The sequence below is a fragment of the Ruditapes philippinarum genome, unplaced genomic scaffold (assembly GCF_026571515.1).
Source record: "Ruditapes philippinarum isolate M1 unplaced genomic scaffold, ASM2657151v2 ctg12166_1_1_1_1, whole genome shotgun sequence".
Taxonomy (NCBI): domain Eukaryota; kingdom Metazoa; phylum Mollusca; class Bivalvia; order Venerida; family Veneridae; genus Ruditapes; species Ruditapes philippinarum.
The window spans coordinates 89,125-107,069 of NW_026866424.1; the positions used below are offsets into that span (position 1 = coordinate 89,125).

Below are 17,945 nucleotides of genomic sequence, written 5' to 3' on the forward strand. Positions count from 1 at the left end.
TTTGTAATTTTCCTTAAAAATGCGAAATGGTTTTGTACAGATACAATGACCGACAAGTCACTTTCAGATATCTAGCATGAGAGGGCTACACTATTATTCAATTTTAACATGTTTGATTAGGTCTCCTTGTAATCAGACTTCTATTCTAAAGTGGAATCTGTTTTGTACATCTGCAAATGTCTCTAAATTCAAATCTCACCATTTTCATGTTTAAATATTGAATTTTGCTTCAGGGTCAATCAAACCGAGTCTGCAACATTTCTTGAGGGATTCTTATTTTCTCTATTGTAGGTATGGGGAAAAGGTTTTTCTTTTTTTTTCCGAACTTCAGATGTTTCAACTTTCATCAACTAAACATTTACACATTTACAGAAATTGGAAAAGGGAAACGTAGCAAATTACAAAATAATTTGTTTTCATCGACAATGATCTTTTGTTATAGAAGTATTTACTGAAAACCTATGAATAATTATATTACGTAATGAAAATGAAATGAAATGAATTAACGCCTTAACCTTGTACTTTAAATGATATAAAAAGGGGTCAAGGACAGAAAAGGCCGGGTTGCATTTGTATACCAAATATCATGAGGTTGTGATGTTACAAAAAATGTTCACCATTGACCATTAATGTTTAAAATTTAGCTAAGTTGGTAAACAGGAAGTGGATTTACAATAGACCTGAAATCGAATCCCATGGTATGGGACAACTAGTTAATGCTGTTCGCCAAATATCAAGAGACTGTGATCAGTAGTTGCTGAGAAAACTGTTACGAAAATTTCCTATCATTGACCATTAATTTCAAAATTTTAACTAAGTCGGTAAACAGGAAATGGATGAGCGTTATAACTGAAATCAAATCTCACTGTATAAGACCACTAGTTAATGTCGAAAATTTAACTAAGTCGGTTAATAGGAAGTGAATAAGCAACAGATCTGAAAATGAATCCCAAAGTATGGGACCACTAGTTAATGCTGTATGCTAAATATAAAGTGACTGTGATAAGTAGTTGCCGAGAAAAATGTTACGAAAATTTCCTACCATTGACCAGTAATGTCGAAAATTTAAGTCGATAAACAGGAAGTGGATTGCAACAGACCTTAAATCAAATCCCACAGTATGGGACAACGTGTTAATTTTGTATGCCAAACATCAAGAGACTGTAATAAGTAGTTGCTGAGAATACTTTTACGAAAATTTCCTATCATTGGCCATTAATGTCGAAAATTTAACTAAGTCGGTCAACAGGAAGTTGATGAGCGACATACATGAAATGGAATCCCACAGTATGGGACTATGTTGCAATGCTGTATGCTTAATATCAATCGGCTGTGATAAGTAGTTGCTGAGAAAACTGTTACGAAAAATTTTCACCGCCCACCCACCCGCTGCCCATCATTCACCATACTATAACCCGGGTTTGCACATGTGCAACCCGGCAAAAAATTGAAATGTGCTTACCGTTGGTCAATATTTTAGTTCGTATTTTAATTGAATATTTTCCATCATTACGAAGAGTATATATGATGCAATATAAAATAACATCACATGTTGGAAATTCTAATCGGTTTTCGTTTCAAGTTACATGATATTTTCATTAAATCGAGTTAATATTGAGTTTGTCAAAAGTACTTAATGGGCACATGCTTTTTGTAGTAATTCTTGCTAATAACCTACTTACTTGACGTAAACCCATTCCGGATATTAAGTCTCGGGCATTCAACGGCTGTGCATACGGGTATTGGTCTATTCCATTCACCGGAAGCAAGACACGTTCTGTTGTTTGATAATCCATCTATGTAGTAACCCGGGTCACACTCATAAGAAATTACTGATCCATAAGTAAACACTTCCCCTAACATACGTCCATTCGATATAATGTGGGATGGTTTGTCACATTGAACAATTTCACAAGAAGGAACTTCACCACTCCATCTTTTTTCTTTAGTACATGAACGAGTTCTGTCACCACCAAGTATATATCCAGTATTACAGCTGTATTGCACAGACGCTTGAAATAAGGTGTTCTCATATTCAATTATGCCGTTATCAATGCTGTCTGGTACCCCACAATTAACCGGTGAACACACAGGTTCTTCACCTTCCCACGTTAAATTTGCTAAGCAGCGACGTACCTCAAGGCCAGACAATTCGTGTCCTTCATTACACCTGTATCTAATAACTGAACCTAATTTCAAGTCCTTGTAATCCAACCGGCCATTTATGACGAATGGTGGCGCCACACATTCAATAGCCTGACAAGTCGGTGCCACCCCAGACCAGGTCGAATCTGACTGACAAGTCAAACTTGCCTCCCCTTGAAGCTCATAACCTTCATTACAAATATATCTTACAAAACTTCCGAATTCAAGATTAACACTCGAAACAACGGCATTGCCATATTGAATAGGCAATGGCTGGGGACATTTTACTACAAAACATTCAGGCAAATTTGCTTCCCATGATCCAGTCTCTAAGCATTCGATTTCTCCACGAGGGTTCAAACTGTTTATAGATAATTCATAGCCAGCATTACATTGATATGTCACCCTGTCGCCAATATTGAAAGTTTCAAGCGCTTGTGGATTGGAATAAATCGCGTTATTCACTCTAGGCGGACTGTAACATACAATACGAGTACATGTTGGTGGAGCTTGAGACCATTGTTTACTTCCTAAGCACAGAAGCGTAGCTTCCCCTTCCATAGTAAAGCCATTTTCACAGGAATATGTAACAGTATCTTGGAAAAAGAACGAGTTTCCCGTGTAGAACCCGTTGTCAACTGAAGGTGGTGTAGGACATTTTATTTTATTGCAAACCGGCGATTGATTTTGCCACTTCCCAGTTTCGCGACAAATTCTTTCCTCGGGTCCGTCTAATTCGTACCCAGCATCGCAAACATAACGAATAACGCTGTTTAACGTATAGTCCCTGCCTTTCCACTGTCCATTTTCTATGATTTCTGGTTTGCCACATGACACCGGTTTACACGCAGGAGCTGTGCCACTCCAGAATGTATCTGCCTGACATTGTCGTTGCTCATCCCCGCTAGTAAGTACATATCCTAGATCACATTTATAGCTAACAGTTTTTTTGTATGTAAATACGTCGCCTTCGAAATGTCCGTGCAGTATATCATCGGGCTGTCCGCATTGCACAGGAATGCATTCAGGTGCTGCAATACTCCAGTCTCCAAGTTCGAAACACTCCAAGACATCCGTGTGTGAAAGGTCATACCCTTGATCACAACTGTAGCGTACCTGCGATAGGAATGTGTTTCCGCTTTTCTGATATTGACCATGTGGTATGTCGATTGGATCCCGGCACGTCACAACCACGCATTCCGGAAGATTGGCTTCCCATGTCCCTGTTGCAAGGCAGTTAACTTTACCTGTTGGGTTCAGACTGTTTTGCGAAAACATATATCCGAACGTGCATTTATATTGTGCCGTAAAGGCAACGGGAAACTCTTCTAGTTTTGCATCATTAGAAAATAATCCATTTTCTATTTTCGGCGGGGGTCCACATTTCTGCGGATCACAAGTCGGTATACTCATATCAAATGTTCCATCGTCTTGGCAATAGACAGATGTGTGTTCAGTGAAGAACTCATTTCCTTCTTTACACTCAAAAAACACGTCTGTGTCAGGAGGGTATTTGTTATCTTCTGTAGGATTTGTCACGAGTGTGTTTTCGGACAGCACCGGAATTTTGCACTTTATTTCTGGAAAGCAAAACGATTAGTATGGTTTGTATTTAAAATCTTATATCTTCTAGTTTCTTTAAGGATCTAACACTAAGCAAGGTCCTAATAAAAGAACGAGTCAGCCACGCAAGCGATAAAAACAAGCACGAAAGCTCGAACATATTGGATTGTACTGGCTGAACTCTACATTTGTTTGAATAACGTAACAAGGTTATATGGCCTTAAATAAAATAACATAGCATCATATAACACTATTACATATTAGAATAATGCAAATGAATTCATAGAATTTTGATTGGCAAGCAAGCTTTGTATATTGTGCCATATACATCATAAAGAACGGAAACACACGAATAATAAAAGTTTTCAGCATCGTAGACTGGTAACAATGCGGTCGCTAACAAAATAAAGTGGCCATCCAAGTGTAAATTATCAGTGAACAGGCAAAAGTTAAAATAATTAATTGGAATCAATTTTATATTTTACTAGACAAAAAGTATTTAATACCTCGCCTGTCCAGTGTACATTTCTATAAATATCGCTCAGAATGTAACGTTCAATTCTTAATAAGACTGGTGCAGTCTCTTTATAATTTAGGTTGTTTTTATATTCATCATAAACATTTTTCATTATAATTATTGGTAAATCAACATTATAATAGTCAACATTTTGAAGTATACTATATTGCTAATTCAACCCAACTTGACAGCGAAAGAATGAGCATAATGTCACTTTATTGTGTTTGTAAACCACATTGATGGCTTTGTACAGTACCTAAATTAATTTGTTTGCGTTATTTTGTATCCTTTGTATTTAAAAACTTGTTGTCAACAGTAAGGTTTTGCACTTTCAAGTACCGTCCATGAACAGGCTCAATCAAACCGAGCCTGCAACATTTTCAATTTTGACGTGTTGGACTTTCTTTAGGGATTCGGTTTTTCTTTATTTTTTGCATTATTATAAATTCCATATGCAAAATTCTGAAGGGATAGGCGGGGTAAAATAACATGGATAAAATAAACATTTTGATCTCGTTTTTTTTTTTTTTTTTTTTTTTTTTTGTTTTTTTTTTTTTTTTTTTTTTGTTTTTTTTTTCGAGTGTACTAATATGCAACTTTCTATACTAAAGAAAACATCTCTGGCCAGTATACCGATTTAAAAATATGAAAACAATTGTACTCACGTTCGCAAACGGGAATATCGCCTTCCCAGAAGCCAAATTCCCCGCAATATCTTGTGGAAGGACCAATCAATTCGTATCCTCTTTCACACTTGTAACGGACCCGATTATCATATGTAAAACGCTCACCCTCGGTCCAGCCGTGTAAGATCCCTCCGGGATGTCCACACTGTACGGCTAAGTTTTTAAATAAACAGTCATTATAGATTTGTAGTTTTTTTAATCTGCTACTGGTATTAGATAAGAATGAGAATAACTATTTGCATTATGTTTCAGTATGAATTTTAGATTTTTGGGGTTGTTTTCGGAGGGTTTTGCCCGCTCCCATGAAATTATTCCCTGCTTTGTTGGAACAATAAATTTAACATTGAACAATAAACATAATAAACTAATTTTAAGTTTTAAGTGAACAAATAAAAATGGTGTAATATTAAGTAATATGGTCAGTGTAATGCATCTTGGGTAAAAGTCTTGTTTACTCCCCGAATAAATTTTAAAATTCATGCGCTACCGATGCCATTAAGTAACATTGTTACCGATTTACTTTGATAACTGATAACCAGATCAATTTGATAAACACCAGCTTCAAATATTTAGTCCGATTGTAAACCATACCTGCACATACTGGCACATTACCCTCCCATTCTCCAGTAATGATACAAAGTCTTGTCCTGCGACCAGCTAAGTCGTATCCTTTTTTACAGCTATACGAGGCCTCTGATCCTGCTGTCAAACCGGTGTAGGTAACATTGCCATGGCTGATATCATCTAGTTTCGGACAGGCTGTAATTTTAAACGTAAATGTGTTAAAATGCAGTAGAAATAAGTTCCATAAATATGTCTGTTAGCAGTTTTAAAGAGAGTTAAAAGGAAATAACTTCATGAGGTGAAGCAAAATAGTTCCCATAGCATAGTTACAACCATTTTACTGGGTACAAGAAAAAAGCACAATTGCTAGCTGCCAATGTTATAAGACAACGTGTAGTACTATCACGGCCATGTATTGTTTTGTATGAAAATTATTTACATGTACAAATAAGAAGTTAAAGTGCTGAAGACAAATTGTCTAATACATATGCATTTAATACGTATATGCATTTAAACAGTAAAATTTTCGTGGTGAAAATAATTATGTAATGTCAGTGTTGTTAAAATAGTTTGATTATCCCTTTACTTCATATAGACGTGTTTTGACGGCTTTTCGACCCCCCGCCCTTTTGAGGCCCCAAACAGTGAAAAAATACCCTATTTAGGCCTAAAACACACTGTTTTTCATTTGGGAAATGTTGCTGAAAAAGTGATTACTTTTCCGGCGCCGTCCCCTATCAAAAAGGTACATCAGGGGGTTGCCAGAAGGGGGATAAGCCCCCTTCTGTTTAGGAGGGATTGAAGGGGGCGGTAGTCCCATTCATCGCCAAGAAAATTTTGGACTTGTTAGAGGCTAAAAATAACCCCAGGTCGATCATAAGGTAATGTGTAACCAACGCTGAAAAGCCTTTGGCTCTATCTCAATCCATTGAGAAGTTGTAGCACTTTAAAATCAATTTTGAGGCAAACTAGTGCTTTTTGGCAATTACGAGATGTCCCCTCGTTGCCATGGTAACAGGAGAAATTTAAGACTGAGCATGTCGTTACAAAGGCAATGGTTCAGTCAACATTTTGCCAAGTTTAAAGCAGTTTTCATAGTTTCATAGCAGTTTGAACTTTAACAGGAGGCTTTTCAATGAAAACGGCCATTTTTCACAATATGCTCATGAGGGCAAGGGTTATTAAGGGAGGTAATTGCAGAAAAATAAGCAAGGTAGAATTATGGTTCTTGGACATCGCACTACATTTCACTGGTCCAAGTTTTAATCCATTCCCTGTTATTCTCCGGATAAGAGAATGGCAGACGAAATAACATAAAGACAGACGAACGGACAAGGGGGTGTCTATTTAAATAGATATTGACTTATATACATCTACATATTTTATAAGCCGTATTTTAATAATGTATTTCCATATTTGCATTTAAAAAAAATGAATTCTATAAATTATACATACCTTATCTGAGCTAAAAGCGTGTTGGTAGTTAAAGTTGTATGTCGGTAGTTTAGGCTGTAAGCGTTTACATAGTTAAAGCTGTAAAAGTTTTTTGTAGTTTAAGCTGCAAGCGTTTTGATTTTCCATCACAAGTAGCTGATACAAAAGCAGTGACTGATATACTGATCAACCGAATGTACGATTCTGTATAAAACATGCATAGCACGTGCGCATTTGAATATAAATGACTACAACATAAAATCAAACATAAAAAGCAGATATTTAAATAATTTTATTGGTCGAAGAAATATACAACAAACACCATATTCGATAACAAGAGCTGTCGGAGGACAACAATGCTCGACTTTTCGATAGGTTGTCACAATGAAGTTTCATTGAGTATAAAAAGGGGCATAATATGTATATAAGTAAATCAGAGTTACGGGACCTGTGCCAATCATGTTAAAAAAAATCACAGTGAAAATGAATGTTAAGTTCCATTCCATTCTCTTCAGTAGTTTGGGAGATACCAGCTTACAAGCAAAATGTTAAGCATGAGTTTCATTGAGTATAAAAAGGGGCATAAATTTGGAAATAAGCAAATAAGAGTTGTCCGATGACAGCATGCTCGACAATTAGAACAGTTATCAAAATAATGGCATTGGACTAATGATTGAATACAGGTCTACCTTTTGACAGATCAGTACTCTACCTGTGCGCTAGCCCGGCTGGTTAAGTGGTATTGCATTTTACATTTATCAGAAAATTATTATGACCATGACTTTTGAAAAGAAGTTTGAAGTACTGCAAGTGAAAATTGAAATATTTATTTAAAAAGATGCAGTTATATATGAAACAACTGGTACCTTTTATTAGTTTTTATGAATATAAAAAAAGGAAGATGCCCTCCTAAGTTTTAGTTACCAATAAAAATCTGAATATCATAAAAGCAAATAAATATTTGAACAAAGCAAAAACACTTTTGAACAAAGTACACTTTCGGTCAAATTGCAATGTGTAAAGGTGTCTTAATAAAGATGTGAATAATTATGATAGCAAAAGTGCTTGTAAACACAATATTACACATTAATTATAAAAAGGCCTCTACCTGTGAACAAAAATATGTAAAAAGATTAAAGATTATCAGGAACCCTTATTTTTATTTATAAAAATATATGCAACAAATTCCTTTTAAAATCAAGAAACAAGTCAGCAGTTTTGTAATGGATGTGTTGGAGTTTGAATGGACAGTCATGTTAGAAAAGGAAATGTATTGAGAGAAAAATTCCTTTGGAAATGATAATGATTGTTCTGTAATAATTATTGCACCTTAATGTTGATCTAAATATAAAGTTCAAAAGGGAGAAAAAATAGCCTAAATGCAAGATAGAATTATGAATCTTGGTCAGTGACCTACAATTATGACCCTAAATGCATATGTGAAGTTTTAAATAAATATCTTTGATAGTTATTGAGATATGTAAAACGTGCATGTAAACATTTACCAAGAGACTAAGTAGAAAAGGGGAGAGATATCACCCTAAATGCAAGATACAGTTATGGAACTTGGTCAGTGACATACAATTATGACTCTTCATGCATATGTTAAGTTTCAAATCAAAATCTCTGATAGGTATTGAGATATGTAAAACTTACATGTAAACATTAACCAAGAGACCAAGTATAAAAGGGGGAGATAAATCAGCCTAAATACATGACACAGATATGAGTGCTGTTCAGTGATCATTATTTACGACCACAGATATACATATGAAGTGTCAAGTTTATCTTTAATAGTTTCAGAGATATGCTAAACTTGCATGTAAAACTGAACCCCGAAAAGGAGATATTTTTAGTACAAAAGGGAGCATAATTCAGGCAAAATACATGACAGAGTAATGTGACCTTCAATTTTGACCCTAAGTACATGTGTAAAGTTTCAAGTAAATATCCTTGATAGTTCTTAAGACCTTTAACCTTTAACCAAAATTTCTAAGTTTAAAAGGGGCATAATTCTGCAAATATTGCAGGCAGAGTTATGTAACTTTGCAAACTAATGTACATTGTGACAATAAAAAAGTATTGTAAATTTCAATTGAATATCTATCTCAAGCAATAATTGAGATATTTGACTTTACAAAAAACTTTAACCAACGCAGACGCCGGGGCCGACTGCAATAGCTCTCCATATTCTTCGAACAGTCGAGCTAAAAACGAAAAACAAGTTATTTATTATTGTTGAGTGTATTTTGTTTATAAAATTACATATAAAATTCACTATAATTATGTACTTCACAGTAGTTCTATACATTCTTTTTTCGTTAACATTTTTGAAAAGGATAAAAATGTGCGTTTGAAAGTAATTTGGTTATGTTACATCATTAAAACTTGTTTATTCTTTATTTACATAGGCAATGCAAAGCTCAGTCATAAATGAAATAGAAGTGGAAATTTTTAACCTTAAACAACAATTTTCAATTCAATTAAAACTTTAAACCTTAAACAACAGTCATATACAGATATGGAAGAGGTGTGATCCCTTGAAAGCATTATTCACAACAAAATAGCATGACACTTGTAGTTGTAGACTGTGTATGAGGGATAATGAAAAAGTGCAACATCCCTCACGCCGTCCAGCACCGGCTTGAGCCGTACTCAATTTTTAACACTCAAAGTGCTGGAATCAGTGATAAACATTTTGTAAAAAGTAGTTTTCATTTGTACCACATGCATATCAACATGTGTTTAAAATATATTTAATCTAAGTCTGTGGAACAAGTTGGGCTCAAAACAAAAAAAAAAACCTTGGTTAATTCTTTTGGCCATCAAAATAGATTGCAATACCTTGCATTGCATATATATACATCTTGAATTTAGGTTCAACAACTTGAAGTTAATAAAGAAATTCAAAAAGAATTAATCATTTATCTGTTAACGTGCTGGTTGAAAGAGATTCTACCCGTGCTACCAGTGTGGACCAAGCTCAACCTACACATCAATGCAGACTGATCATAGTCAGCAATATTTTGAAAACGAATGGTTTTGTCTAAATTGAGAGATGAACAAGTATGGTAAGCGATAAACAAAACTACCTCAAAAAGAGAATGTAACAAATTTACTTTCTACACAAGAGGAGTACAAAGATTAACAATTTATGGCGACATTCATAATAATATACAGCCGGACAGTAGAGCACCGAACAAAAATAAGCAGAAATAGAAAAGGTTCCATGAGAAAGAGAAACAACTTCAAACATTAAATAACATGACAATCTTACATGATTAAAATGTGAACCTAAAGAGTTGTTTATTAGCTATTGTCGCCACATGAGCAAAAACAACCATTAAAGTCTCATATAAACTGTATTTGTGTAGTGTAAAGAAAACATCAAAAGGTCACAATAAAAAATCAGCAAAGAATTTCAGCCATACATTATTATTGTATACATATCTCAATTCTTAATCGTCGATCATATATATAATCTATATACATTTTGAAAACAAGATAATACATAGTTTTATTTTATGCTTACTAATGAATTATAGAAATTTATCAATGATTTAAAATTGATAATCCACTGTTTCAAAACAGTGAAATTACCAAATTGAATTACCTCCCTTACTTTATTCCATTTATTATTTCCCTTTGATATTCATGATTTTTTTATATTATTTTAATATTTATCATTTATACAAATATATATGATATTAATTAATACTAAAATATCAACATACAATATAATTTTATTTAAAAAAAAAAAAAAAAAATCATCACATGCGATATATATATTACCTCCCTTTTATCACCGACTGCTATCATAATTTTACAATGGTGGATTTAGAAGAAATTGGAGATTTTGAATTTGAAGCATTTTTTAGACATCTTTTCGATGAAGAAGCACACTTTGAGGAGGTAACATCCCAAGAAATACAAAACGATGAGAAAAATTAAAATAAGCCAAATGAAAGAACATTCAGAACAGTAAATGTTGATCAATTTTTAGAAACTTCAGTCGACAAAAACACAAAAAAGAAAACAGACAGTGACATCAAATATTTTAACGCATTCCTACAGTCTAGAAATGAAATAAGAAAACCATACTAAAGCATGAATGAAAAAAAATAGAACATCAAATGTTTTCACATCTGTAATATAAGCTTAATTATACATCGTTCACACAGTTACATTGAAAAGCTTAAATATGGTTAAAACAAAAGCACAAAAAGCTTAAGCATTACAATTTATATATCAGCAATTATAGCTCAATCATACATTTGTGATAAGAAATATATGTATACATAAACCACGGCTTAATTTAATTGCAATTAATGTCGTGCATAAAACAAATCAGTCATAAATGTTAAGTACATAAAAAACTGCAATCATATGTATATCCTAAAAATCATCATAAAAAGCTCTAAACAGCGCATATATAAATCTTACATGCATTGACAATATACTCAAATAAAAAACAAAACAAATGCTAAAATCAAAAGTATTTAAAGCTAAAACATATATTAATTGAACCTCAAAAAGTGCTTGTGTAATTTTTTAGAAGCAAAATCACACGATACAGAAAAATAGATACAAGTTAAAACAGTGCTTATATAAAATCACCAAAATCTAAATCTTTATACATTATGGCATTTCCTTGTTGGAGCTAAAAGTGTGTTACCATCTTATTTTCGTTTTCATATATCTTATTTAATTATTGAGTTGAGTTTTTAACATAGCTATTTTAGCTCAATTAAGAAACACGTTCTTGCAACTGATATGAATCTTCTTTTTTTTTTGAATGTTGATTTCGCAATATTCTTCATTTCAGTTGTTGTTGTTGTTGGTATTGTTTTTTTTGTTTGTTTTTTTTACAACAGCAGAAATGATATGCATGTAAATGTTGTTGTTTTGGGTTTTTTTTAATGTTATCAACTTTTTCCTTTCTGTTGAATATTATTATAAAAACGTAAATTTGAAAGACTGGTCTTTTGTTTGTTTGTTTGTTTTTCAGTTAGCATTTTGACTGTTCTATATCTCTGACGTTATGTGTAATCAAGTGAAAAATCAATTGGTTAATAAAAGCAACAATAAAGCACTTAAACGTACATTGAATTTATGCAACAAATGTCATTTTATATATCCTAGAATGCTTAATAGTCACATGACATTGGAATGCACTTCCGGCGGCGTCGTTTATATCTTTTACCTTTACAAAACTCCACAGGTGTATCAGAGACGGCGCCTTTTGCTTTCCCGGATATATCCGCCCAGGCTATGACGTCACCCATTCCTGACGAACAATTTAGTCGAAGTGATTCAATATCTCTTAAAGACAGACTTCTACTCCACATGTTCAGCTGAGTAATTTGGCCAATAAACGCTTCGGGACTGGAAAACCCGCCACCTAGCGTATCTTGGTCCTGTCCAATGATGAACTGTCCGCCACCTTTGAAAGGAAACATTTCTTTTGAACTTTTGAACTTTACAGTTTGCTTTATTTAAAATCAGAATACAGAAGTGCAGCTGGGCTGGCTGTTTGCCACTTACTTTATCGCTATTATCTTCAACATTATCATGTATTTTAAAAACAATCCTATTTGTCTCATTATTATTGATATATACAAGATGCAATAGTGCCTAAAATGTTTTCAGCTATATCTCTATTCATAAATTTAAAGTTTGAATTTTGGAAAAAAATACTTCCTAAATATTTGTATGCAAGAAAAATGTATGTTTGTTCATGTAATAGCCAATGATGTATGCTCGAAATCATTTCTTAACGATTTATCCCTCACTTTAAAGAGCCAGTCCGTAACGCTTATCTGCTTCACGCTATAGAAGAAACTACATAAAACCTTTGATCGTTTGTCCATTCGACAGCCTTCTCCCACTGTCCATTGGAATTCCGTCCATGTAGAGCTTCCACTGACCTCGATTTGATTCCCACATGACGCAGACGTGATGCCAGTTCCCTGTGTTTGCTTTTGCCGTTGTGGTTCTTTTTTCACCATTCACATAAAATGCAAACCTTGAACAATGATATGAAAACTGTTTTAACTGGTGAATCAGGTATCCTTATATGCATTTAAATGGGAAATATTGTGTTATGTGCAGTCATTAGTCAATTTTAGCAAAAGTTTCCTCGGAAAAGCAATGAAAACAAATGCAAAAAGAAAATAGCTGAAAGTCGTGAACTCGGTTTTATCGTATATAAATGACAATTGAAAGTGCAGCATCTTTTACGTCCCCTCTCCGTAGCAGAGACTTCTAACCACCCCACCCCCTCTCTCCACAACAGGTTGAATAATTTTAAATCCTCAACTGGAAACATTGACCCAGCCGCATGTAGTACATTGTAATTCACATGCAAATGGGTATAATGTTGAAGAAAGGTAATTTTAATATAGAAAAGATTTGACCAATGAAACTTTTCCTTTCATATTAATTCTCGGTAAATGTCGTAAATATATTATATTATGAAAAGTACATAAACAGTCTATATTTCTATATTTAGATTTCTTACCCATCATAGTCAGTCAGGGTGAACATGTTGTCCCCATCTTCATTTGCATAAGAGAATGGTGTGCCTTGGTTTTGTTGGTCGTCTGTTTTCATCCAAAAGCAGACGGTTGCAGACGTTAAGTCTTGTTTCATGTCAACACGTGCGTAGTCCATGGTGCTGACAGTGACAGGAAAATCAAGTTGAAAGTTTGTATCGATGACTGTAAAACAAATTTTTACTCTGGTTCGGCAAATATTTTCACATTACTTTTTTCACTACAATGTATTAAGCTACTAATGTTTCCGTTTTTACTTTTGTAACTGTTTTGTGCTTGCTGTTTATTTTTCTTTGCAAAATAAAGGAAATAACTGTTTATAAATAGAGCTATGTACATGAACAATGCAGCATTTATAGGGCATATTTTCCTTTTTGAAATTACAAAGAAATCTAAACAACTTCTATTTTTCTTTTTTGTTTCGGTATCAAGAGAATACCTGAACTTTTCACATTCAATCTATTGGATTAGCCTCTGCAACCAATATAGGACCTGTATTTTGGTAGCTCATGTTTTCCTTCCCTAAGACTTTGAATAGACATTTCCAAATACACTGGTTACAGATGTGAAGGTTTCCTACTTAAGGATATTAAGATAACATGCTAACCTCATGGAGTAAAGACTGTGCAAATACAGGTTTAATAAAAAAACAGACCTGTAGAACAATCTGCACCAGTTTTTCCGCTTGGACAGTGACATTTATAACTACCAATCAAATCCTCGCATTTAGCTCCGGATGCACATGGATTGCTCGCACATTCGTCGATGTTTACGTCACACGCTTCTCCAGTAAAGCCATCTTTACACTCGCAGCTTCAATTTCAAAACAGTAAAATTCATATAAATTGCATTTTGCGCAATATCATTCAATTATATAAAAGGAATGCCAGTTTTGTTTTGTTTTATTGCCATAGTAATAAAAGACTTGAATAATAATGTGTTTTTTTAAATGAAATCATTATGTTTTAATTTTCATTTATGTTGTTACTGTACGTAAAGTACATGTTTATTTACAACAATTTAACACTAAATAATGTCGAATTAACATCTAAATGAACTTCTGTTTAAGTAATTGTATCAATCAATATATACGTTCAAAACATATTTTATCGTTTCATTTCAAATCTTTTATAGTTTAATATGGTCTTAAAAAATTGTTATTCAGAAAAAAAAATCTTAGTATATTATATTAGCCAATGTATATTTTTTTATGCGCAACATCAAAACCATGTGTTCTTTAAAAATGGAGACGATACATAAATGGATTTGATGTGATATATGCTGTGATAATCTAACTGATGCCTCTTTTTTTGCAATTTGATTAGTTAATTGTCAAATAAAATATTTTTCTTGTGCATAGTACATTAATCATGATTGACGGAACCGCATCCATAAACCCCATAATCATGAGCACTCAACTTTCAACAATATCATTATCGAATATAAGTGACTCAGTGATGAAAAGCAGCTTCCATAACTTGAAAAAAAAGTTGAATACATACTTAAACTTGCCGCTCGAATCCTTACATGCCCCGTCATTCTGACAAGGTCCACTAGCACAATCATCATCGTCAATCTCACATTGCTCTCCCCTGATTCCATCCGGGCATTTACACTCATATCCGGCCACCATATCGTTACATGTGCCGCCATTTAAACATGGCGCTGACTCGCATTCGTTTATATTAACTTCACACATAGGACCTACAAATTAGATTAACAATTGCAATATAGAAAATGCTAGTGTTTTCCAATTATGTAAAAAAAAGTTTGAATATGGAAGCAAAAATATTTTATTAATATATTTTATACATTTTTTACGATCATCGATAAATGACTAAATTCACTCTAATTCAGGAAAATGGACGCTTGAGTTCAAAAACCTTTGTAAATTAAATCCAATACTGCAATTAAATCTTGAAATATTCTTGAAATTTAATCACCATTACACTAACAGTGCCACGTTTATGAATAATAGATGAACAAAAAAAAAACATAATTTTCCTTCAAGAGATATAGAAATGATTGCTTGCATATCAGACAGGATTATCTACAGTTTACACCGGTGCTAGAAAACCTGTCTTACACCCCCATGTAAGACAAGTCGTACATCATTGCCGTGCGCCTTTTATGAATGAATTGCGTTCTAAGGATGACGTCACTTAACCGTTATGAATGAAGTTGTAAGTTCATAATATGCTACTGTAAGAAAAAAGTGCGTAATGAGAATATCAGTTTTCGTAATTTCTGGTCTGAAATAATTGATATGTAATATGCAACACTGGCTGTCGGTACAGACGGGAATATCTGGCTCTCGGCTAACTGTTTAGCGGAAACTCGACAGAGCCTCGTTATCCCCGTAAACAGTCACCCTCGAGCTACATATTCTGGTCTGTACCGGCAGCCGGTGTTAGATTCATTTCATAAGAACCATAGTTAAGTATACTCTCCTGCGCATCAGTCGAACGTTTTGCTATCGCGCAGTAAATGTGAGTGTATTCAGTGGACTGCGAAGGAGCGTAAATTACGTAAATTTTGAGAAAAGCAATAGCGCGATTTTTTTTATACTTTCATTATCATAAAAAGTAACTGCCAGTAACAAAACCTTCAATAAAATATTACGTTCACCTTTCGACCTTTCGACCTGAAATGCAGGATATGCATCCACATATCAGGTTTCTTAGTCATTGGATATTATACAATTATTGACTAGTGAGCCATTGAATATGATGTGATATTCACCGGCAGATGACATATTGACCGAGGCGATAGCCGAGGTCAATATGACTTTCTGCCGGTGAATATCACATCATATTCAATGGCTCACTAGTCAATAATTGTTTTATTATATGAATAGGCTTAGAAATAAAAAAATCACAAAAAGTACAACCTTATATATACATGTACAAATTTTGCCTCGTGGAAGCGCGGGAAAAAAGACGCACGTGTTAGGCGTGCAACGACTTTGCGAACGCTGCGCATACAAAAGTAATTCAAGTTTATACTCATCATTGCGGTGTAGCCTTTAAGTAAAATGGTAATGTATTTATATTTTAATCGAGAAATATGCCATAAAGAACAAAAAGCAACAATTATTTTTAAGTAACACGCGTATTTAAAGATCCTGTAACACATTATTTTTATGGTTTTATATACAAATTATGATGCTCAAATTAAGATTTATCGATATTGTAAGTTCCAAAAAACATTATTTATAAAGATATTACCGAATTTAATATTTCATGTAAATAAAGGGAGGTAATTAGAATTTAGTTTTCTATAAATTCTTAGTCAATTTTTCCAATAAGAAATGAATGCATATAATTTAATGATTACCTTAAATATGTACAAATATTTGCAATACATATTTTACATATTCTTCGATTTTTGAAAATTGACAAATTTGCATAATTACATACATATATAATTTATTGAAGAGTGGTATGCAACCTCAATTACAAAACATACAGGATCTTTAACAGTCTACGGTGTATGATCATTGAATATGAGTCTCAATCTATTTTTAGACTTGGAAAATCCAATTCAGCCAGTGAATATGATACTACACCCAGTAAATATGATTTTATAAAAAGTTCTGTTGACTACTGTTTGGACCAATGAGATTGCAGCTATATTTAGATCATATAATAAAAAATGATACTTGATCAAAAACGTAAACAAAATCATTGTGGCATTAACTTTTTACGTCTTCTTATAACAGGCCCCAGTGACATTGATCTTTGGGTGTGACAGGAAGAACTAGTTAAGTTGCAGCTACGTAAATAATTTGAAATTCTAGGCAAAATAATTGATATAATGGTTTTAAATTATAGTACCCAGAGACATTGACATTTGACGTTTTCATCTGAAAATAAGTTTGACATGCAACACATCAAGATGTATCCACATATAAAGTATCTCTTTGTAGTATCTTTGTTTATATTGACGTAAATGACCATAAACTGAACAATAACAAACAAAAAAAACACCAACGCCGCCCAGTTGGCTATGATAATAGAAAAGTGGAGCCAAAATAATTAAATGGGAGTGTTAATTTAACTATTTATACCTTCAAATCCGTTGGCACAACTGCACGAGAATCCGTTAGTCTCATCGATACACGTGCCACCATTATCACATGGTGAACCAATACAGTCGTCAATATCTGCCTCACATTTCTTTCCTAGAAAATTATCAGAATAACGCATCGTCAACAAAATGTTCACAGTTAGTTAAATCACTCATTGGGTATTTATCCCTCCATTTTGCAATTTTATAGCTGTGTCAAATGCACAAAAATAAACAAGTTCAGTTTTTTTTGGGGGTGGCTATAGAATTAAAATTATATATTAAGCATTCCTAGTACATTCGTAAACCATGATAAATGGACCAGACCGACATTTTCACTTAATCACAGGTTTATAGCCAAGTAAACACAATGTGAATTACAGGTTTATACCTGTAAAACCCCGATTTGCACGT

At 33.6% G+C, this 17,945-nt stretch overlaps 1 protein-coding gene across 1 annotated transcript in view; it reads right to left on the reverse strand.

The window, feature by feature from the left end:
• The window catches only part of LOC132732431 (sushi, von Willebrand factor type A, EGF and pentraxin domain-containing protein 1-like), a 30,169-nt gene extending 12,498 nt beyond the window's left edge, over positions 1–17,671 (reverse strand). The window contains exons 1-9 of the mRNA XM_060718848.1: positions 17,533–17,671; positions 14,966–15,167; positions 14,119–14,276; positions 13,430–13,628; positions 12,762–12,934; positions 12,113–12,352; positions 5,503–5,670; positions 4,891–5,064; positions 1,683–3,725 (exon numbers count right to left, since the gene is read on the reverse strand). Of these exons, the coding sequence (XP_060574831.1) occupies positions 1,683–3,725; positions 4,891–5,064; positions 5,503–5,670; positions 12,113–12,352; positions 12,762–12,934; positions 13,430–13,628; positions 14,119–14,276; positions 14,966–15,167; positions 17,533–17,671 (3,496 nt within the window). The remainder of the gene's footprint in view (positions 1–1,682; positions 3,726–4,890; positions 5,065–5,502; positions 5,671–12,112; positions 12,353–12,761; positions 12,935–13,429; positions 13,629–14,118; positions 14,277–14,965; positions 15,168–17,532) is intronic.
• Positions 17,672–17,945: the final 274 nt, after the last annotated feature.